General features: G+C 46.0%; 1 protein-coding gene across 1 annotated transcript in view; it reads right to left on the bottom strand.

The window, feature by feature from the left end:
• Nucleotides 1-13,392: 13,392 nt before the first annotated feature.
• Nucleotides 13,393-24,944, bottom strand: part of LOC308379159 (protein shisa-8) — a gene marked incomplete at both ends in the record, with an annotated part of 61,720 nt that continues 50,168 nt past the window's right edge. Inside the window, 2 exons of the mRNA XM_080856215.1 lie at nucleotides 13,393-13,913; nucleotides 22,999-23,115. Coding sequence (XP_080712341.1) covers nucleotides 13,393-13,913; nucleotides 22,999-23,115 — 638 coding nt within the window. The remainder of the gene's footprint in view (nucleotides 13,914-22,998; nucleotides 23,116-24,944) is intronic.

Raw genomic sequence — 24,944 nt, forward strand, 5'->3', positions numbered from 1 at the left:
GCTGTGGTGTCGGCACTCTTTTGTGGTGGCGCTGGCGTGGGACGTCTTTAGGCGTTGATGTGAGCGTATGATATGGTGTTGGCACTCTTTTATGGTGGAGCTGGCGTGGGACGTCTATAGACGTTGATGTGAGCGTATGATATGGTGTTGACACTCTTTTATGGTGGAGCTGGCGTGGGACGTCTATAGACGTTAATGTGAGCAGGGACTTGCATCTCTGTTGGAGATGCGATCCCTCCAAACACTGGCACACACGGCAACTCATTCTCTCTGGTTGACTCTCTCACACACACACACACACACACACACACACTCTAGGACACTAGCAGAGCCTCATGTGTCAATTTTTTTCTGCTGAAAGAAAGTTGGCAGTTTTTAATCCATAAAATGACACCCTTGCTAATTTCAATTTGCATCTCGTTCACCTCTGCACTCGGCACAAATGCATGTTTGATCTCTCTTTACTCTGCGGGATACAGAAGCTCCAAATTGAAACTGACGTGTAAAGACTGGCTAAGTGAGACTGCACGCTCTTAAAGAGACGGAGGGGATTTAGTTGAGTATTTTAATGTTGTTGTTAAGTGTTGTATCTAATCATATTACATGCAAAAGATTATATCATTGATCAAATTGGCATTTTTGTAAATGCACATGGAATCATCTGATAGATCAACAAAATCACTTTCTTTCACATTTCATTATAAGTGATGCCCACACATCCTCAGTTGTTTGATTTGATATTTGTATTTGACATTTTATTTACTTTAAATTTGTCACCTTTTAAAAATGGAAAAATTGGTAGAAAATCCCAAATATCACATAATTACAATCGAAGAATCATGATATCAAATGATGACCGAAGAATCATGTTCAAGTCTGGTATTTCTCCTGATTCCCAACCCTGCCAGCTGGACCCACACCAGTATGTCACTATAAATCAGGGTTGTGGTTTGATTTAAGTTTACCTCCAGGACAAGGACAGTTTATGTAAATGTAAGCTTTACATTAAGTGTCCTTTGGTACTCTACATTTTCATCCTAACTAAATACCAAGTACATGTTATTACAGTATTACTGTGGGAAAGGGAAGGGATTAGGTTTAAGGTGAAGGTTTTATTTACATAGATTTTTTTATTACGTACTTCAATATTACATTGTAATAAAATCTCTTAATGTAAAGTGGGACCTTTACAACCTTTGCATTTAAGACTCAATAACAGATAGCTGAAGCAGCAGGAGGAAGTCTTATCTTGAGCAGACAGGGACTTCCACAGCTGTGATTAACCACACACAATTTGTCCCTTTTATCTCTTGAGCTCAGAGATATATTATATTAGATATTATATTAGGTCCATGGACTCAGGTCAGCTAGTAGAGTCCAGATTAAATATGGTGAAGCAGCATTAAGCTGTTAAGCAGCATTATGCTGCATGCCGCTGGAACAAACTGCCAGAACATTTTAAATCTGCCCCAAATGTAGCAATTTTTAAATCCAGGTGAAAAACATTCCTCTTTTCATGTACCTGTGATTGATCTCTAAAAACTGAACTTTGTTCTTACTACACTCTGAAAGTAGACTGCTAGTTGCTTCCAAAGGGGAAGTGACATCTCGGGCTTATTCAGGGTTCCAAAAAAGAAAAACACCACACTTTGTACTTTCCCTTAATTATATCTCATCTCATTTCATCTTTTGTTTTTAACTCTTTAGCTCTTTCTTTTTTCTTTGGATATTCATTTTGCTTGTATTCATGTAAAGCACATTGAATGGCCTCTGTGTATGAAATGTGCTATATAAATACACTTACCCTTGCCCTTGCCCTTGCCCATACAGTATTCTCCGCTCTGAGAGAGGCGCTGAAATGACTTCTTTTTGCCTTTCCAAACCCTGACACATCCTCTGTGTCTGCCTGGCTTAGCACCAGCATCTGCTTCTGTGCCCTCTCCGTGCCCTACTGATATTCCCCTTCCACTCTTTTGTTTGTGTTTTTGTTTGTTGTTTTTGTCTTTTTTTGCGCTTATTTGTTTGGACTGGCTGACATCCTGCCATGTGGGCCGGCATCTGCCCTGCTGCAGATCATGTTTGCTTGTCCTGCTTGAAAAGAGCAGTCAGCAAAAACAAAAACAAAAACAGTAAAGGGCGGGAGTCTTGAGAGAGCATTCGTACAGGCATGGTGTCCACAGATATCAAGCTACAAGCAGGCTCCTCTATTAGATCTGTAACGTATAGGCCTCCCTCCAGTTCAAGGTACTCTCTCTCTCTCTCTCTCTCTCTCTCTCTCTCTCTCTCTCTCTCTCTCTCTCTCTCTCTCACACACACACACACACACACACACACACACACACACACACACACACACATAAATATATATATATATATACTCATGCATACTGGCTCATGTCTTCAGGCAGTGCTATTCTCATTTTCTACTTCATTCACTCCTCTCATGTCTATGCATGATTAAAGGTAGCGCTGGTAGTGGCAAATTCACCACGGCCTTGATCCTGACGTCACGTGATCTGAACCCACCACGGCTGAGTGGGACTATGGAAGAGGCGCCAGGGGCCGCTTCACTCTGTCGCTCGTTCGCTGGCCGGCCAGCGTATCCTGATTAAAAATGGAACACTTAAGGTGTTTTGATCAATGCCATTACGGCAAATGCTTCCGCGCTTGATCGGTTGTCCCCTTGGGCTTGGTTTGAGAGGGAGGGGGAGGCTCCGTACCCCACACCCCTCCATCTAATGCATGCCAATGAGTCTGCCACGTCACCACTGCTCTGCTGAGCCGGAGTCTTCAAGTCTTCAGAATTAAATCAGAAGTGAAACATGGGTATGCTGCTACTTGATCAAATGTGGGTTGTCTGTTTTGGGTGGTGGTGGCAGAGGGCCTGACTGAGGCCTTATCCCAGTCCCAGAGAGAGCTTCCCTCCTGGGGTCAGACATGTATCAGCCCCTGGGCCTCTGCAGGGATCCTCACTAGCCCCTCTACTTGCTAAGTGTACTTTGCATACTACAGTGGTGCTGGCAGTAGCGGTAGATCTTCTATTATTTGGCAAGACTCCCCTAGTGCTAAGATAGTGTTGTGGGAACAGAACGTTTGTTTGAAGTTGAGTTTAGCTATCCGAGTAAAATGTCAGGGTTTGAGACTAATCCAAAGTATTTTCTACATAGGGTGGGATGTCCGAAGTAACAATAAAGACATTGACAATAACACAGCAGAAATGAATCTACATAGGGTGGGATGTACGAAGTAACAATAAAGACATTTACAATAACACAGCAGAAATTAATCATCACTTGGCAACCAGAAAGAATTTAATGTGAGCTCTGCAAGTTAACTGTAAAAACCATGGCCCAGCTATACACAAAATAATAGTCCAACCCCCATCAAATGTCTGACTTGCATTTGTAAAAATAAGTGTCTGTTCCTTCAGATACTGCGATACCACCTCCATCCACCAGGGTGCGGTGCTTTCCCTATGCGTGTTTGTGTGTATGCAGTCTGTCAGTGTGTGTGTGTGTGTGAGTGAGCCTTTGTTCGTCTGGATCTATGTGCCGCTTCCTTGGCGGGTCCTTCAGTTTAATTGAGTCCATGAAGCTTTGAGGGGGAAGATCGATGGGCCTCCGTTGCTGTAATGCAAGCCCCGTCGATTCACGGCAGCCGCTCCGCCGGCTATGATTGGCAGCTCTGAGTTACCGAGGTGACAGGCCCATTCCGACCAGCACCAGGCCTCAGACAGGGCCATCTGCCCGACCAGACCGCGACAGGCGGTGGCGTTACATGACGTGACCAGGCATGTTTCAGCGACTGTGAGGAGTTTTTCTCCTGTGACCCCTGCACACACACAGACACACACACAGACATGTGTACACACAAGCCATTCCCTCATTCTCGTGTCCCCCCCCCCTGTCTGTCAGTCTCTCTGCTTGTCTTGGTTCTCTGGTCTGGAGCTGAACCTGAGGAGGGGAATGCCTGACCTGACTGCCTCTATGTGCAGGCAGCATGCCACCGTGATTAATGGAGATGGAGTTGGCCCCTGCAGCCCTCTTGTGGTGTGTGTGTGTGTGTGTGTGTGCGTGTGTGTGTGTGTGTGTGTGTGTGTGTGTGTGTGTGTGTGTGTGTGTTTGTGTGTGTACACAACTCCTATGTGTACACGTGAGTGTGTGAATGTTTATGTGGTCACAAGATGTTTGTGTGTGAGAAATACATTTTTGTGCGTGTGTGTACATGTATGCACCGTTTTGATATGTCAATGATTATACGGCTAGAGTGTGGATGGATGGAATATGAGAGAGAAATTCTACATGTATGTGTGTGTTTGTATGTATGTTCCCCTGTGATAGGGATTGATTGATCTCCCATTTTTGATTGATTTGATTGATCTCAATACATTTTTGTGCGTGTGTGTACATGTATGCACCGTTTTGATATGTCAATGTTTATACGGCTAGAGTGTGGATGGATGGAGTATGAGAGAGAAATTCTACATGTATGTGTGTGTTTGTATGTATGTTCCCCTGTGATAGGGATTGATTGATCTCCCTAGAGATGCTACAGGCTACGGGCTTACTCCCCCCCCCGTCCCCTCCTCTCTTCCCTTCAGCAGTGGGGAGGCTGCTGCCTGCCCCTCTTAGCCGCTCCCTTCCAAGCCCCGCCAGGCCAGCCTTACGTCCTTCACCCCCATCCCTCTCTCTCCCCTTCCACCCCCCCATCCCTCTCTCTCCCCTTCCACCCCCCCATCCCTCTCTCTCCCCTTCCACCCCCCATCCCTCACTCTCCCCTTCCACCTCCACTCGTTCTGCTGCCCAGTTCACAATCAATCACAACATTAGCTGTATTAGCATCCTGCTGCCAGGACTGCTGTAGGCGGCCTTATCTCTGCTGCTCGCCTACCACCATCTTACCATTTCTTTCTCTTTCTTTTTAGTCTTTCTCTCGCTCTCTCTTAACACCTCTCATTTCTTCCACTTGCTACGTCATCTTTTTAAGTTTATGGCGCTGGTCTTTCAACTATACGCCTTTTCCCTCTCTCCTCTGCCTTGAAATTGGCTCACCTTTCATCTCCTCATCTTGCTCACATATTTTAAACTTTTCGGTCTGTCCATCCTGAGGGTTTCCTCTTTCTATTCTTTCTTCATTCCTACCTGTCGGTCCTCTCTCGGTCCCTTGCGTGCCTTCTCTCCGGCCTTTTGTTGGGAGTCTTTGTTCGGGCACTTTATGCTCTGCCTTTGTCCTTGTGTGTCTATTGAGCGCAGGAGCCATTGTCTGGCCGCTCGCTTCTTATCTCTGAACGTCAGGTGCCATTCACACACATCTGAAGCGTTCAGACTGTAATGGGGTTTGGGGACTGAGTGTCTGAGATATACGGCATGCAGGTGTGTGTGTGTGTGTGTATGTGTGTGTGTGTGTGCATACAGCATACCTAAGACATGAGGAGCCCAAAAACCACCTCTGTCCTAATATGTCTTTGTGTGTATGTGTGAGGTTGTGTGTTTGAGTCTGTGTGTGTACATAATATGTGATTCTACTTGCTGCATATTTTGACAGTGCCTCTTATAAATCCCCTGTGTCTCTTCTTGAAAGCAGCAGTTTAAAAGATCTCTGTGAGTCTGTACACTCTGTTTTCATAGTACTCCAGGTACAGCTATATAATTCAGACACTGCAGGCTTTCAGCTTTCTCTCCAATGGAATGTGAATGTCTTCATCACTTGGTAAAAGAGCATTATGGCTGTCTGATATGGAATCATCTAATTTGAGATTGGTTTCACACCAGCTTTCGTGATTAACACGTTACTAGATAACGACCTCACCAGATTGGCATTTGTGTAATTTTAGACCCAGGATAAGAGAACAGAATAAAGGCAGTGATAAGGTAGGACTCACTCCACCTTGATACGTCAGTCTTCATGCAAAGCACCATATCAACATTTTAAAACACAAACACATGTTGCCATTACCATTTTAATTTTTTATCAAGTTAATACAAAGAACACTTAGTTATGTTTCTTTTATAAAGAGATGCTTAAAAAGCCATACATTATGTCTGACCTTGACTCTTCGTCCTTAAAAATCGTGATTAGTGCTGTTAAAAATGGAAAACAATCATTACCACCATCATCCTCATCATCATATTCATATTCATCATTATCATCAGTATTCATTACTCTTAGCGGTCACGTTGCTACAAGTGTTGAAGTGAATGTGATTCCCTGTGGAGAGGAGGGCAATGAGTTTGTGTGTGTGTGTGTGTGTGTGTGTGTGTCTGTGTGTGTGTGTGTGTGTGTGTACGCTGGGGAAGTGTTTGTGATTCAGCTTGTCTCAGCAGTAAAGTCTTTTTGCACATGGGTTTCGTCAGAGGCAATTGCGCATGGCTGCAGGCAGCATTCTCCCATACAGTATCGCACACCTTCAAGGTCCCGAGTAGTTTTCCCGCCTTGTCAAAGACACGCCATCATCCAACTAACATATGTCTATTGCCTAATGTACATCAGAGCTGACACAACAAAATGCCAAGGAATGACATGAGATTATTTTGCATCATAAACATGATTGTTTAGCCTTACACACAAAATCTTGAAGCCTGAACCCATTGAGAAGTTATCTGAACATCTTTTGGAGAGACAGTTGTCGTGACAGTTACTTTGCATGATTTGACTGTACAACCAGATACTCAAATGGGGCAAGACAAAAAAACAAAAACAAAAATAACAAGACAAAATGGTGCAGTGAGGGTGATGCAAAGTGAAGTGAGCAGAGGGAGAGGAAGATGGAGAGGGGGGGGGGCATGGACAGAGAGAGAGAGAGAGAGGAATGAAAGAATGCGAGATTAGCTCTTGGGGACATGCTTCCTGGTGTGATGGTTCTCTCTCTGCTCTCCTTGATGGCTATAGCCCAGGCCCCGGAGACTTACAAATGAGCTCAGACATCGGGGACAGCTGGGGCTCCGGCTCCCACCAGCACACAGAGGAGAGCCCGGCATCAGACATGCGGATGGGAGATCTATGTAGATAGAGAGAGACTGACATAGAAAAAGAGAGAGAGAGAGAGAGAGAGAGAGAGAGAGAGAGAGAGAGAGAGAGAGAGAGAGGGAGCGCACTCCTCCACACTGGCAGTGTAAGCTGCTTTTGGCATTGCTGTTTGCCTTCTCCCAATGACTTGAAACTGACTGTGATTGTGTCTTTTTTCAATCCAGTTCACCCCTTCGTTTGTCCAAATTCCCATATTGCGCATGGTCTATGGTGCATGTACTGTATATACAGCATCCATATGAGTAAATACATACTCACGACTTTACAACATGAGTATGTGTTTGCCATGGGCCAGTGTATGCAAGGAAGGAAGGAAGGAAGGAAGGAAGGAAGGAAGGAAGGAAATAGACAGCATGGGGAAAAACAGAAAGTAGCTGCTTTACACTCTTGTTCTACCAGTCTGCCAATCAGAAAAGGGAATTCTGAGACGTTACTAAGTCTAAGTAAACTTAAAAACAGTGAGCAAAAGGTGCAAGATTTCTTAACCAACAGAGACCATAAGCAAGACAGAAGGACTCTGCAAGAGTATGGAGAGTATGGAGTGTGGAACAGTGAAGCACACTGAAAGGTAATGAACTGTTGGGTGAACATCGCTATCCAAAGCAGAGGCTGGGTAGAGGGGCCTGACAAACACCTGGGTCATGCATGGGAACAAAGAGGAACATACAGGAACATAAAGTAACACTGAGGAACTATAAGTTCCAGCATTTGTCATAGTTCTGGTCCTGCTTTAGATATTCTCAGAGATCCAGAGAATATCCTAGCTGTAAGAGATTTACGCTTTTGTGATGCAAAAGCGTTAAACTTCATTTTGTCAGCATGAATTCTTTACACTATATATGTGTGTGTTTGTATATGTGTGTGTGTGTGTGTGTGTGTGTGTGTGTGTGCGTGTGTATATGTGTGTGTGTATGTGTATGTGTGTGTGTGGGGGGGGTGCGTGTCAGCCTGTGTGTAAGCTGTATGCACGCGTGAGTGGTGTGTAAACATAGTCTTTTATAGTTATATAATCATATACATAAACACTTTTTTTTCACACATCATATACTTTTTTTTTGCTCGATCTCTTTACCCTGATCAATGCATAAAGAACATCTTATTCAAATGCACATGTAAACAAAAATAAAACAGAAAAAACACCTGTTACAGGATATATCTTTAGAGTTGTGTAAGACAGACTTCCCTCAATTGTAGTAATATCATTTGAGGTCTGAAACATGCAGAGATAGGTGTGTCCGCACCAGTATGACATATGTTTTATGCACACTACGCCAATCTACATATGTAATGTTTTAGTGTTTTATCCACATTTGAGTTGCACTGTAGTTATTAGGCATGATTAGCTTTCACTTAATCTGCCGTATGCGTCAGAAGTCAGCTCAGGAGAATTGCTTCATTTCATTGTTTTGTTTTTCATTGATTTGTTTTAAAACTTGGTCCCTAAAAAAGATGCTGCCTGCGGACCTCTGCAAATGTGAGGCTATTATTTTGGTCCCCGGATTGTTTTTGCCAGGTCAAAGTGCGTACGGGGCCCTTACGGGGTTGGCGATTTTTATGATGCATTTTATCGAGCCACCATTTCCTGCCTCCACACAAGCACTCCGAGTCCAAAGTTTCTCCTCCAAACAGGGGGTGGCTGGGGTGGGGGCAGGGGGAGAAGCAGCTGCCCTTTTTGCCTCGTAGGCTGTCAGGACGTCTCACAATCTCCGGAGGTCTACAGCTTGTGCCAGATAACGACCCACAGAAGCGTCTTGGGCGGAAATCAGCGCCCACGTCTGAGGGAATTAATTTGGACGCAGCAATCTGGGTGACCCTGACAGCACACGACAGTGAGAGGAGGGGGCCTCATAACAGAGCCTTGTGGTTTCTGTAGTTTTGTTTATTTGTTTGTTTGTCTCTATAAAAAGCCCTTTTATAAACCAGGTATTCAACAAAGTTTAGCACTGACAAGTGGTACAGTCTATATGGTACATGAGTACATAGACATCAAAAGTACCACCGAAACGAATGGAACGACAAGTGGTCTGCAGATTTACACTGTACACGACTTACAAATCTAACTAACGTGTCGCCCAAGCGCTTGAATACAATGCAATTTTTTTTTTGTTTTAAATGTGACTATATGAGCATGTCTACCATACAGATCAATGGTCAACCCATAACAGAGCGCAAGCTTCACACAGCAAGACATCGTAAATGGGGAAGGGGGCTGGGGAAAGTGAGAGTGCATCGAAAGTTGGAAGCACGTCACTGTTGGTCTGCATCAAATGCTACATGTTTGACGCAACCTGAAATACGAATACAGTACAAAAAAGAAAAGAAAAAAACAAAGAAGAATTTCATACACAGTATATTGCTGAAGATGGACCACAAGTATGTCTACCTGGTTGCATTCGGAAAACGCAGGTAGAATACTTGTGCTCTAGAAGTCTTACAAAGAACAGTCATTTAGCTCTTGTCGGAGTGCCACATACAGGCATAATCACTAGAGATTGAGTATGCACGCGTCTCTGATGTCCCACGGTCCTTTGACACAAGAGAGGTTGCTACATATACAGTGGCGCCAGAAGTCTAACATTCACAGAGGTATGCGTGTACTCAATCTCTTATGATTCCTGTGTTTTTTGGTCCTGTACCTATCCTAGAAATGGATAAGGTCCTTAAAAGTATGCCCCTTCACAGAGCTTTTGAAGTGAAAGTTCTTCTTGTAATTTTTAACAGCTCCAAGAGTGCTGCGAGTGGGTGACGCGAATCGTCTTGAATCGGGAATGTCCACTCCAAATGACTTACCATTTTATCACACTGCCCAAGGGCTCTCCTTAGGCCTCCTCGCCGGAGAAGGTCACTACTTGGACAAGGTCTCACTGTTTCTGACAGTCGGCTGTGACGTCCTCCTTAGATCTGCCAATGGTGAAGTGAGAATAAAGGGACGCATATAGGCAGGGTGATGGTAGAGAGTTCAAATCTCCGAGCCAATCCCAGTTCTCCGTGATTTTTTAAGGTCGCATTGGCAACACATCGACACCAAACTAAACCCCCCTGGCATGGCTGGTCCCTGAAGGGTTTCTTATCTGACAGACAAACAGACAGACATAGAGGCGGGCAAACAGACCGACGGAGCCATCCATGGAGCAGGCCATCCTTGATGACCTCACACCAGGCTGATCCGGAGAGAAGCGTCTTTCGGTCTGAGTTTGAAAGCCATTATTATCCCACTGCCAGGCCACCTCACACCTAGTCCTCTTTGGAGAGGGAGAGGGAAAGCAGAAACACTCTGGCTGGCTTGAATTACCCATTTGCCGATTTATTTTTCCCCAAGCTCTTTAATGTGGTCCTGCTTTTAAACGGTATCTTTTTCAAAAGCACAGCTCCAATGGGAGAGAGAGAGAGAGAGAGAGCGAAAGAGAGATATTTATATAGAAAGAGAGAGAGCCTTTGATTTCTGGAACCTGAAATGATCGCTGGAGATGAAGAGGATCCATGCTTATATTTCACCACCCCATCCTCTCTGTGGAAAAAACTCTCCTTGACTTTATCTGAAGGACTCAGAGTATTTACAGTCGCCCGTCACAGCAACCTATATATCAGCCGGTGGGCAGTGGGTCTGCAAAGTCATTAACTGTTCTGAGACCAGTTCCCACGCCTCAGGGTCTCAGCCTGACTCCTGGGAGGCTTTCGTCCACGTGCTCCCACCTCACCCCCTCCGCTGACCCGCGGACTAATTTGCAGAGCCACTCAGGCAATCCTGAGGAGCGCCGGATCGATGGGGGCCTTATTGCTATGGAAACCTCTGTGACCCACGACGTCCTTGAACACTTAACCAGGTGAAAGACAGAGACGGAGGGAGAGAGAGAGCGAGAGAAGGAGAGTGAGATCGACCGGTTCCAGTGAGAAGGGATGAGTTTGCAGGGACCGATGTATCCCTGTTGCTTCTCTTTCCCGTAAATGGCGACGGCGGACGCGCATCACGTCAGGATTATGCATAAACCAGTTTTTCCCCCTCGACACATCCGTGTTTGTGCCACAGAGCCACCGCTCCATTTCTCATCAATGAAACATGCACATTCTCCATAATGGAGCTCGGAAATCCACAAACAACTGTAGCCTACATCCATGGAGACTCGGGGCATGAATATGCATTGCCCTGTGACAAACAATACAAGAACAGGGGCGAGAGCATCCTTTTATTTCCCCTTATCCCCCATCAATGAGAATTCTTAAGCATCTGCACACAAACACCCATTTTTCTGTTTTCAATAGCAGTCCCAACTTTTTTCAATTATTTTCTTTTCTTTTTTTAAATGTTTCAAAAGCCTTCAGCGCCAATTAGTTGTTGAGCCAAATCCAGTTCAGGGTCAATCCATGTAGATGTGAGCATCCCCACACAGCCTGGGAATGGCTGCTGGAGAGCACCGAGTTGGTTGTGAGGCTCTTTGGATAATGCAGAGCAGAAGGAGACAGGTGGGGGAGGGTGGTTCGGAGTCCACCACGCTGAGAACCGGGGTGTCATTAATTAAGAAACCCCATCCCCCTGCGCGGAGCAGGGAGCGGCAGCTTAGGCGCACTGGGCGAGAGCAGCTTGGTGCCCCATGCGGGGGGCTCGGTAGCGCGGGCGAGCGCCATCAGTCATCCTCCACACTCGGGAGAAGAAGCGGACAGGGAACGGTGAAATGGCCCCGTGAGCCTACGGGAATGGGCATTGCTTAGCAACCACTTCACACAGCTCTGGTAAGAAAAGAAAAAAAACGGTAAAAACTAAAACGTTCTCCATTGCTCAGATTGTTGCCCTCTCTGTTGCAGTTGAGTGTGATTTAAGGAGAAATAAAGCAAGTGCTAGATTAGCCTTGTGCATGGCTGGCCTGATTTGAGAGATGAGGAGATGGAGAATTGCAGGCAAAAGGCGAGAGACTTCATTGTTTACCATGCAGAAAATTAGTTTTCATCAACTGTTGGGCATGCCAAGACACCTCCAATCAATCACCTTCATTGCAAAAATGAGCTGTATGGCCATCCGCAAAAAAATCTTTCCTTTCCTTGTAATCTGATAATAAAACAAGTAGCTATACATCATCATTCAACTAAATATTCACTTGAAAAGGAATAGACATCAGCAGAAATGCTTGCATGCGTCATACTAAGTACTTTCCAGGTTCCTACTGGTAACATTCTGGGGGGGGGGGGGGGGGGGGGGGGGTTCACAGTATTCTCATCTCGTCCCAGTGGTTTGTTTAAAAAAGTATGAATGACTTCAAGGATAAACGTCTGCAAATATTTTATGGCTTTAGAAAAAAAAAAAAGCCAGTGTTTAGATGCAGTCGTGGTCCTGCTCCAACTCTGTCACCAAGCTGGCAGTCATGATCACCCTGTTGATCAGTTTAATTTGAGCACAGTGACCTTCTGAAAACCTCCAGCAACACAGGCAGCCCAGTAGACCCAGGAGACACTGGCCCTGATCAGACCTCCATCCATCCACTCCCTAGTCTGCTGCTGCCTTGGGAGGATGCGGGGAGCTGTCTTGGGAGGTTGCTAAAATGGGAGCCAACAAAATAACTCGGTGAGCTTTGGTTATTGTCCGTCTTTCCTAAGGGGGTTGCCACACCTTGTGAGTTTGCCCCCCACCCCCACCCCTTCCGTGCGCCCTCATTCATGCTTGAGGGCCCCAGACCCCTTGGAGCAGCAGTGATGTGCTGTGAAGGGGGGCTCTGACGCACACGAGTTCTCCTTGCATATTCTTGCCGCAGGTCAGAACGATATAAAAAAAAAAACACACACACTCAAAAAAAATCAAGGTGTGTTTTCTCCCCTCCCCTCTCCTCCCCTCCCCTCTCTCTCCATTTTTCCCCTCTCTGGTCCAGATTTGTCAGAATGATCTCTCACTCCACTCTGGGTGAAGCCTGATGGAAACTGACAACACAGCAGCATTGTCCAAGCTGACATGCATCCTCTGGGGGTACTTCTTCCTGCACGAGCGTGCGTGTGTGTGTGTATGTGTGCTTGTTTACTGTATGTGTATGCTTCTGTGTGTGTGCACTGTATGTGTGTGTGTGCCTGTACTGACCTGACAGCTGTGCTCAGGAGGACAGGAGAGGAGGTTGGGGAGAAGCACTGGAGGTGTGATGGCTTCATAGAGCCAGGATATGGGAGGGGTTGGAGGGGGAGGGTGGTTGGGCACTATTTATTACCCTGACTAATAAAGTAGTTGGAAGAGGCATTGCATGTATTTGCTGGCACTATCCACCATTTCCATATACACCTCAATTTGCAGTTGGAAAGATCAGCTTCTCCAGTTCTGTTCTCTTTCTCTCTCTTTCGTTCACACTCTCTCTCTCTTTTTTTTCTCTCACTCTCTCCATTGGTCGTCCATGCTCAGACCGTGACCTCCGTCTTGCTGTTTGTGGGCAGCACCTTGTGCTTGGGGTGCATGTGAGGCGACTGTCCGTAGCCCAGGGGCTGTGAGAAGAGCTCAGGCAGTGTTTCAATGCTGAACTGCCTCTTGTTCGTGTAGGCCTGCCGCCGGCTGTTGTGCAGGCCCTGCTGCTGCGCTTGCAGCGCCTGCAGTGTCTGCAGCGAATGCTGCGTATGCTGCTGCTGGAAGGACTGGTTCATATGGACCACTTGTGGGTGCTGGACGTGACTCTTGCTGGGATCCCACACCTTGAAGGCTGAGGTGGAGGTGAGCGGGTGGGTGTTGGTCTTGGCGATCTTGGGCTTGGGCAGCTGGGCGGCCGTGGCGGTGATGGCCAGCGGAGCGTGGATGTCTGGCGGCGGCAGGAACGGCTTGTCCTTAGGGTGGAAGGCGATGGGCTGGAAGGTGGGGGGGCTGGACGTCTGCCGCATGCTGTAGTCCATCATGGGGTAGCTCTTGTAGTAGTCCCGGGGCCCTGTGTCTGCAGCCAAATAAAGAACAAAGCACAGGGGGAGAGGAAAGGTTGGATCACTCAAGACTGTTTAGGACTGAGTGGATTTGATGGAATCTGGTTTATTTTGTATATCTACAGTGACACATACCAGTTGAATCATCTATTCAATAGGAGTGAAGATGCTAGAGTCGGCAATCCACTTAATTTACATTCACATTTATTCACCTAGCAGGTGCTCAGGCAACAGTTTAGTTGAGCAACAGGATCATGTCCTCATAGTTCAAGATATTATGATGTTTGAAGTCAGTACCACAATGCATACCACCATACTTACACAAAAATGATATACAAGGTAATTTTACCATGATGTGTCCAATTAACAAGACCACAGTGGTCTGGCTGAAACTGCCAAAATAATGTATGAGTAATGGATGTTTACAGAGAATGCCCATAAAATCTATGTTAATATTGAAAAAATTTATATATTTTCCCTGGCACAATATATTAAAAAATCTAGGTTTAAAACATTTTACATGATTGATATTTTGATTAGTTTGGCATATCTTTTGTTCTTGATTATGGTCAAGGACCAGATTATCTGGCATGCTGGTGTTATCACTTCAACCACATTCAAAGACCCTTATGTCTGTTAAAAGTGGAACTAAGCTTTGTTCTCACACAGGGTCAGCAAATAATGTGGGAACAATGGCTCTGTAGATGGACGCCAGATAGATGTGAGTGCAGTTGAGCGTGAATGTTAACATTCTCCTCACAAGGGCCACCAGGATAATATTGGTACTGTCCTGACCACAACCAATACAATGTTGGTGATGTCACTCGATTGGATAGGCGTTGACTATTCAACAGCTGATCAATTACATTGACGATATGGATAAACCATGGTGTACACCCTAGTGGTCAAAATAAAAGATCAGTTACAAATCGGTCTCATAAAATATGGAACTCTGATTAAAAATGTACTGAATGACAATAATAAAAAATCCATATCATACCATATCAATAGCTAGTCAAGGTTAAAGGTCTTTGGAGGCCTGAATAATATATTGGCAGCACTCATGGTAGTGCAATATTAAACAGACCAGCATAATCAAAAGCATTTATTTAAAAAATGTTCAAAGATAAAACACACAACATGTACCCTACTAACATGTACCTATGTAACAAACTAAAGGGGAATGTGTGTGTGTATGTGTGTAAGAGAATGTGTGTGTGTGTGCATGCTCGAGTATGCGCATGCCGGGTGCACACCAGAAAGAAAGTGTGTCTTATGGATCTGTATGTTCCTGCGTGGCTGTGGACACACTCATGGGGTGAAAAACAAAGGGATGTGTAACGCTGTAACTTTTGATTCCCTCTCTGTTGCGAGTATATGTTTAAGGCCAATTATGTGTACGTGATCTATATAGGATAGAGGAGCCTGGTTAGAAGAGAGGTTAGTTGGTTTGCATGCAAGACCCTGCATCTGTCTGATGCATAACTAACATCAATGCAGAGGTGTGGTGAAGTCAGCTACTGGAGTAACCTAACCATGAACAAAATATTACATAAATAAAGTTCAGCGGACAAAACTAATTAATAAATGAACACTGCCGAGAGACACTGTGCTAGCAGTGTTGTGTTATCAGTCTTTGGTATGCTGAGCTAATAGTTAACAAATCCGTTGTTTATTGATGAGCCAAGCTGAGAAGAGTTTGTGGTTGCGAGGTCACAGCCGAGGCTGTGCTGTGCTGGGTACCAAAGTTGGAGAAAATGATTGCTCCTGTGTTCTCTTTACAGATGTGTCAGTGCGGTTGTGTAACACAGCTGCACGTGAGCTGGCATAGTTGTGTATCTAGTGCTTCGGTCGTAAACTTGGTTGGCTCATAGACTCTGTTCTTGGCTAACAATGAATCTTTAGCTTTCAAATCCTGCTGTGCAAGACTCCAACTCCCACTCTGAGGGAGCCATTGTGTAGTGTTGTCAGAGGAGATGACAGTGGGCCCTCCCATGTAAGAGTGGGGAGAATGACAGAAGGAACAACAGGCGACTTGGGGAGTTTTGTTCATCAGGTCAGGGGGGTGTAGTTAAGGGAATATCCAGATATGTGATTACGACAGTGATACAGAAAGTGATTGGAGGAGAGTTGAGACTTACACAAGTTCCTGATTAAACCACACATAGTTAGAGATTAAATCACACCATTAACAAATTCACATGGAGTTCCAGTTGTACCTACAAAAGTATGCCTGTTATTTAGCATTCACTATAAAAAAAAACATGGACAGCATGGCGTCATTGCACTTACAGAAATAAAGCCTAAACTGGTCAACCACATTGGCAAAATTGCAGCATGAGTCTGCGTAGTAAGTGTTTGCGCAGAGAAAGAGCATGTGTAGTAAACAGAAAATCAACCAGGTTCGCCCAGAACCGAAAATATTTGGTTTCTTCCGGTGGCTTCTCTTTTGAATGAGCATATGCTGTACATGTTTTTACAGTCATTAGGGAAAATGAGGCATGTCGCCCTTGGCCGTGTTTTGAACTTTTCACCACACGCCATCCTCTGAGTGTGTGTGTAGACAGCAAGGGGCACCTTCGCTGTATTTACTGCTATATCCTCATATTAGAGGTTGAAAAATGTACAAACAACAGGCTGGCCTTGATTACCGACATGACAATGGATTCTAATGTTCCTTTTAGAAATGATTCATATTTGCTTGAGCATAGGGCAAAGCGAAGCATGCATCAACAAGACACTTGTTCACTGACACTTTAAACAAGTCTCTATTAACACTGGCAGCCGAGGCTCTCAGCAGCCCAGACGCTCAGAAAGTTGTCAGTTCAGCCCCACCTCCTTCCTGCCTGTCACTTCACCACAACATCACTCCACCACCACTCCTCCTCCGGGAATCTGTCCAGTTCTATAGCACGTGAACTGCCACAAACAAAAAAACACAAACGGAATCAAGCTCCTCAAGGAAAGACTAATGACCACAAAAACTCACTGGCCGGCCGCAACACTCCCGCTTCTCCACTCCGCCTCGTCCTTTGTCCACCTCATCCACAAATCACTTCCTACTAAGCATGTGATTCTCAGCTCCTAGCAAACACACACTAGAGACTCCTTTATCTTGGCCAGAGAGATAAAGCACCAGATTGCAAAATGGCCTAATTCTGCTGGGATTTTTCTCATCCACAGCGCACACCCTCAGAAACCCCCATCATCACCATTATGATCATCATCATCATCCCTCGGACAAAACACAACCTATAACCGCCCACTCTTTCCTGGCCACTTAAACCATGTTAACAACCACAACAAAAAGCCTCCATTAGAACATGGCCATGTGACGAAAAATGTGTTCAAAGATGCTCTGACGCCTTTCGGCTATTGCCCCCTTCAGGGAAAAAGCGTTCTCTGTCGGTGTTGTCCCTGTGGGGCTATGCCAGTCGCCTGGACTCCCCTCTGCTCTCCTCACTGCTCCTCTCTCCCCCACCATCAGCACTGGGGCTGAGCATCAGGGAGATGAGTTTCACCTACGGAGAGTGAGAGATGGAGAAGAACCCCAAAATGCTCAAATGATGCTGAATGAGTGGAGAAGAGGAGAGTGGAGAGGAGACGATAGAAGAGTAAAGAAGAGAGGAGAGCAAAGAAAGGGAAAGGAGAAGAGAGAGGATGAGAACGGCAAAGATGAGGAGAGAAAAGGAGAGGAGAGGAGAGGAGGAGGGCAGAGAAGTGGGGGGATGGGTGTGTGGGTGCAGTAGTGGTGGTGTCTAAACGGGACTTCAGAGGGAGTAAAAATAAAGCGGGTTGGAATGTCAGAGAGGATTAGCGCGGCAGCCATGAGTGTTGCTCTGTGAGGTCACTGCCGCCAGCCCCACAGCCTTTAGACACTAACAACCTTGTTCGGCTCATTGTTTTGTAATTTTGTGTTTTTTTTTCTTTTTATCTTATCCAACCCTTGGCCCCCCTTTTCATTTTCGCCTCCATCATAAAATGGGGGGGGGGAGTGCTTGAATGTTGTTGTTTTCTCTCTGCACATCCAGTTCTCCCTTCGATATTGATCAAGTCAAGGGTGCCAAGAAGAGACAGCACAGCTGCTGACAGCTCTCTCTCTCTCTCGCTGTCTCTCTCTCTCTCTCTCGCTGTCTTTTTCTTAATGCTGTCATACATAAAATAGGGCTTCTGTGCAGGGTCCAACCTGTAGGGAGATTGTATCTGCTGTAATGGAGCATGAATGAACAGCACGGGTAAGGATTACTATCTGGACAGAGCTTCCCAGTGTGATCTTAATAAGATAGCTGCCCATCCCAGTAGAGTATATTATGCTTATAGGATATTGCAGACGCTTTTGACCAAAAAAAAAATATATATATTAAAAAAAAAAAACAATATTAACAACAAACAGAAATAATGCATAGTGCAACAAAAATACTAAATGCAAATGCATATAACAGTGGCGGGAATTATCATATTAAAATATATCATGTTAAAAATAGCCTATTATTTATAATACATTCTATTCTATTTTATTATTACACATATCAGAAATGTTGTCTAGTAGTCTCTGTAATTCATGTCCTCTAACAGTACAAATGTTTTATAACCCACTCATACAGTGTACAACCTCACCTTAATCCAGATAGCACTGACACCACAAGAGCTAATTGAAATTCCTTTTACATTGTATTTCTCACAAACAGCACAAAAATAGAACACGATTATGTAAAGCAAAGCCTGATATCTGTGAAGGCCCATGGCTAAAAATCTCCACCTATCCTGTTGCAACACAAACAATGTATGCAGATCTAAGATGAAAGTGGCATCGTCCTGCCGTGAGGTAGACTACTGAATAGTGTACACGTGACCCGGCAGAGAGCTTTTGAGTTGGAAGACACAACAGCTCTGTCAGTACCTGACAAACTGCAGCGACAGACTCAATGTACCTTTATACACCTATCATCCATACATCCTGCTTCAAATGCTTCAAATGCTCAGAGATGAAAATAGTTCCTACATTTTGGTCCCCCGTCCCCTCCCAACACACACACCTCCCATTCAGGATGGAAATGGTTTTTAAATTGCTAAATCAACCACTGTGGTTTTTTTTTCCTCCTCTGGCACGCATGCTTTAAAAGCAAGGGAAGGCTTTTTAAAACGGTTATTATGCAGATGATGACCATGCTTTCAGGAGCCGGAGCTAGCATGCCAATTCTGGGCTGAACACAGGGAGGATTAGGAGACATCGCAGCCCAACGCGGCGCACTGCAGCCTGGGCCACTCGCTCTCCTGTCTCCCTGCCTCATGCGTAAGCTGCTTGTTTGTTGGAATACATTCCTCTCTAAACCTCTGAGTCTTGAGCGGAGCGGAGCGGAGCGGAGCGGAGTGAGGAGATTTTCCTGGAATAGGGGGGAAGCGGCGAGTGGTTGAAGGGTGGGCGCTATCTTTCTAATTCATTTATTCATCACTTCTCAAGGCCGCGGAGGATGAGGCGCTCGCTGAACGATGAGGAGTGTAGAGAGGACAGGAGAGAGGGGATGTACATTATGTGGGTACGGGCTATAGAGTAGCGCTTTATCAGCAAGCCAGACCGTATGTGTCTGTGTGTGTATTTAAACACACCAATATCTGCCTCTCCACAGTACAAGAGCTTATTTACTCAATTGTGTACAATTTATTTGGACAGTTCACCAGTGTTTTTTTTCCTGTGCCCCCCTTGTATTGTACCTACACTATTAAGTACAGCGTAGTTAATGTACCGAACTGACAGCATACTGGTGCATTGTATCTACATATACTGAGGTCAGGGTAAGGGAACATGTACATGTAAGTATCAATATTGTGTTATACACTGATAATGAATGTACTAAACTGGACATAATTGTATTATTACTATGTAACAAAGCTATTGTAACTATTGTGTGCAATACACAAGAGGTAGAATGGGGCACATGTCAAGGGCACTGTTATATATTGCTTCCAAGACTTTAGAGTAAATACATTCACACAAACACACACACAGATACATTCATACGTCCATAGTTTCTACATATAACCCTCAGGTGGCTGTTCCTGTACAAGAAATGAGAGGTGAGTGAAAGTGTGCAGTAAACATAGTGAAGCTCGTGGCATCACGGGAGCCCCAATCTCCTCTCCATCCATTTCTCACGCCCTCCACCTTTCCTGTCACATCGGCGCTGGGCCAGCCGTTCTGGCGGAAGTGTGGCGCTCGTCAGCTCGTCAGGGTTTAATTAAGATACAGCTTAGCCCGGCCCAGTCCAAGGACCTGCTGCTACACCTGGCAGAAGTTGCCCCCCCCCCCCCCCCCCCACTCTCTGTCCTCCCAGTGACTTTGTCCACACTGCAAGGCCTTACCTCCTAATACTGTTTATGGTCCCACCGGGCACTTGGGACCGTGAGTAAAGTTGTAAATGCAGTGAACCAGCGTCACATCATCTGTCTTTCATTCAGCAAGGTTGTTTTCTGTTTGTTATGTGTACTTACGTGTGTGTGTGCGTGTGTTTGTAAGTGTGTGTGTGTGTGTGTGTGTGTGTGTGCACATCTCTGTGTGTTTGTGTCTGTATGTATATGGGTGTTTATGTAAGTACTGAGTACTAAGTCTGAGAGAGTAGCAGAGGCAAGCACACTCGCAGATACAGGTGCAGTTTGCTTTCGTTATCATTTGATAGTGCTGTCGTGTTTAAACACACCTATCCTGAGTTTTCCCTGTCACGGCTAAGTGCCATGAACAAGCTGTACCTTCAAAGTCCTCCTGTGGACATTTGCAAGAACGAGTCTTTTAGAGCATATGGCTGTCGAAGAATTTATTTTTTTACAACCAAGAATAAGAAGTAAGCAGCTGGGCCATAGAGGACGCCACGTGAGAAAAATCAATAGATTCAAATTAGATTCAGAAATGTAAATACCAAGCAACTGCCCCAGGTAATACACCAGCTGCGACTTGCCCTTGTAAAGGCATCCATGGACACTGTGCTAACCTTCTGTGCCAACCAACCTGCACCCATCTCCAGTGTTAGGACAGCAGTTCTGTCACTGTATCCTTTTCTGCACTCATTTTGACACACACAGTGTGTGCGCATGCATGTGTGCGTGTGTGTGTGTGTGTGTGTGTATATGTGTGTGTCCCGTTGCTTTAGAAGTATTTGATGCCTTAGGAGTGTTTGGCCATATTTGGGTATGCAGAAAAATCCTCAACTCTGCTGAGAATACCACATCTCATTTGAGATGGTCTGAGGGAGACTGTCAGACACATCCCTCATCAAATGCTAAAAATAGTCATGTGGAGAGGCAGTATAAATATATAAACAAATGAAACAAAAATAATGAAACCACGTCATTGTGGGGGGAAGGTGACATTATTGCTGTTCATTCCTCACCTCCCTGCAAATGTCAGTGGAGTGGCAGTAGCACCTGATTCATTGATGCAATGGGGGGGGAGAGAGAGTGTTTCTTCAGACTCGCTTTTTCACTTAGCAGAATAATAAGAGCCGAAGAGTCCACAGAGAACCAGGACGAAGTGAGTAGGGGAAGGCAGCCTGTTAATTCACCTCATTAGAGGCAAATGGCCGAATGGGTGTGTGGGTGTGTGTGTGTGTTTGTGTGCCAGAGAGAGCTGACTCTGGCCCACTGTCTCCACCCCCGTGTATGTGTGTGTGATACGTTTCCCGCTCCCTTTGGTGTGTGTATGTGTGTGTGTGTGTGTGTGTGTGTGTGTGTGTGTGTGTGTGTGTGTGTGTGTGTGTGTGTGTGTGTGTGTGTGTGTGTGTCTGTGTGTCTGTGTGTCTGTGTGTTTATGTCCTTGTCTGAGTTGAGGGCACACAGGCAGCGTTCCCTGTCTCCCAGGGCACAGGGAACATACCATAGGGCAGGATGTCAGATAAGCACCAGGCTGAGCCATTGCTCTTGGAGGAAGGCCGATGCTGGTCGGGGATTGGCTGTGTCTGTGCCGGAGTGGCATGCTAAAAGCCCAGAGAGTGTGGCACGCGAGTGAAGTGACCCCGAGGGCAGTGGCCGTGGCGCGCACATGTGTGTGTGAGTGCGTGTGTGTGTGTGTGTGTGCATATGGATCTGCCGTGACCGATGTTGTCACACTGTGTGGAAGGAGGATAGTCTTTTTAGCCAGTGTGTGCCAAGCTTATTCTTTAAGGGGAGGTTGTGTGTGTTTGTGTGTGTGTACAGTATGCGTGTGCATGTGTATGCATGTGGGTGTGCATGCTTGTATGTGTGTGTCTGCGCAGGCACTACAGTGGCCACGTGTGTGTTTCCCATCCATTTATTCACGTGTCTTCACATGTATCGCATGTGTGTGTGCCTGAGCGTTTTAAGTGTGTGGTTAATGAGAACGCCTTGAGACGGAGCAACTGCGATCGTGCCACCATTCCCAGGTCTCGGTATCTCCCTCAGCCTACACTGCCGTATAAATGTACACACCCATAAAGATCCAGGCCATATCTGTGTGAGAGCTCCTCATGCAAGATTGACTCGCATGAGAATGGGTCCCTGTTGGGTTTGTGTGTGTGTGTGTGTGTGTGTGTGTGTGTGTGTGTGTGTGTGTGTGTGTGTGTGTGTGTGTGTGTGAGTGTGTGTGTGTGTGTGTGTGTGTGTGTGTGTACACATGAACCTTTCAGCTCAGTGGCGACGGAGGTGTAATGGAGTTTCATTCTCCCGAGATTCCCCTTAAAATGAACTGCCATAAACACGGCTATGGAGAATGTTTAAAGAGCGAATGTAATGTCCCTAATGTAATCACACACGTGCTTCTGTCTTCCTGCTCCGTAGAAGAAATGGCTGCACATCCCCATGTACTGCTCTCGAGTGAGTCTGATTGGGCCTCCACCAATAGGTCTCAGATGTGTCAGTGAGAACATATGTGTGTGTGTGTGTGTGTGTGTGTGTGTGTGTGTGTGTGTGTGTGTGTGTGTGTGTGTGTGTGTGTGTGTGTGTGTGTGTGTGTGTGTGTGTGTGTGTCTGTGTGTCTGTGTGTGTGTCTGTGTGTGTGTGTGTGTCTGTGTGTCTCTGTGTCTGTGTGTCTGTGTGTGTGTGTGTGTGTGTGTGTGTGTGTGTATGTGTGTGGCGTTGTGCGATGCTGCTTACCCAAGGCCTTGAGTGAGGTGTACTTGTTGAAGTTCAGGCCCAGGTTGTTGTGGGGGTGAGAGAGTGCCATGGCAGGGCCCAGGGGGGAGAGAGCGGCGTTGTTCAGGTGGTTGTGTTCTGGAGGACAGGACAGAGAGAGAAAAGCCGGAGGGACAGATGAAGAGGAGGAGGAGGAGGAGGAGGGAGGATGAGGAGCACAGGACAGGCAATGAAGTGTTAATCACAGAGAGCAAGCACAATCATACACACACACACACACACACACACACACACACACACAGATCAAGGCTGAGACAGAAGACTCCAACCTTTACACGTTACATCACATGTACACACATATACACAGGAACAGGACTGCAACACAAGATCTGTTTGTGTGTGTGTGTGTGTGTGTGTGTGTGTGTGTGTGTGTGTGTGTGTGTTATTTTGAATATTTGCTGTGGCTCTAGCTCAATGTATTGGCATTTAGGCAGAGCTTAGCCATGCAGGCACCTTGCACTCCTTTCTATCACAGGTAACCTTCATCTCTGTCCCTCACGTACCGCAGTACAGCGCCCAGCTCACAAGACAAAGCAACGAGACATGTGGCACAGATCTAACTGTGATATGGCTCAGGCCCATTGTTCTGGCCCAGATCGGTTGAACCGGGTCATATATGTTCTACAGTCGGCCGGCGTCGATGCTTTACCAAGGTCAGCACAGGGAGCTCCCACCCCAGGACCCCTCCGTAGCGTGGCACGGCTGTGACTGTGGCTGACTGGGCTGAGTGTCCATTTCCTCCCCACCCCACCGCAACCCCAGCGCTGTGCCTGGTAAGCGTGCCACAGGGGGGTGTGGACATTGATGTGACCCCGTCTGCCTCTCTGCTCTACTGGACTGCGTTTTGTGTTTATGTTTTCGTGCGTTTGCTAGGCTTGCGTGTAGCTACTGCGGCAGGCCTGACTCCACACACACCCTGGGGGACAGAGAGGGAGCTCTGGCCAGGCAAGGCCAATCGTTGTGGGACATTCATTGACTTGTGGGGCACCTCGCACACACACACACACACACACACACACTCTCACACATAAACATACGTACACACACACAGACATAAACACGCATGCACTCACAAACACATGTATGCACACACACACATATGCACACACACTCACACACGCACATGCTGATGCACAGGGGTCGAGAGGCGTGGCATAGTGGTAGTGGCTGTGGTCTGTGTTGATACTGGCATGCAGACGCGGAGGGGCACAGACACAAACACATTGACGTTTCTCCCTGATTTCTCCCATTTCCTCTCTCTGTGCAGCAGACACGCATAGATTTACATGACAGGCGCAATCAAAACATGACACACATATGGGCAGCACAGTCTCCATGGCTCCTCTCTCGTGAAACTGATAGCGCAGAGTTTTGTTTGAAAAGCGTTTAAAAGATCAGCCTAAAATCCCCGCTACACGCCATCCGATTTATATGACTGGACAACTGACACCTTCATCTGAGATTACTATGTCATTTATATGAATGGACAACTGACACTTTCATCTGAGATTAATATGTCATGATTTCTGAAAAGGTCGGCGGATAAGTTTGACGGGTCAGTGGGAGAATTCTTTTTTTTTTCCCATGTGGGTTTTTTTTCCGCATGGCGTCCGTCTCTCGCCGGGCGGGTTGGTTCTGCGCACGTAGCGTGGAGGGTAATAGTCTTGTTCTCTGGGTTCTCTGGAGCTGTCAGGAAGAGTTTGAGCGTGACGCTGGGGCGAGCTTAGAATGTGCAGGACAACTCTTTTCCAAGCGGGTGCACTGTGTGGATTAACCCAGTGCATGAACACTCAAGCTTATGAAAGAGGGAGAGCAATTTCGATGTGTGTGTGTGTGCCTGCCTGCTTGTGTGTGTTTGTGAATGTGCATGAGTGTATATGAGTGTGTGTGTGCGTGCGTGTGTGTGT

This window comes from Sprattus sprattus (assembly GCF_963457725.1).
Source record: "Sprattus sprattus genome assembly, chromosome: 18".
In the NCBI taxonomy this organism is placed as follows: Eukaryota; Metazoa; Chordata; class Actinopteri; order Clupeiformes; family Clupeidae; genus Sprattus; species Sprattus sprattus.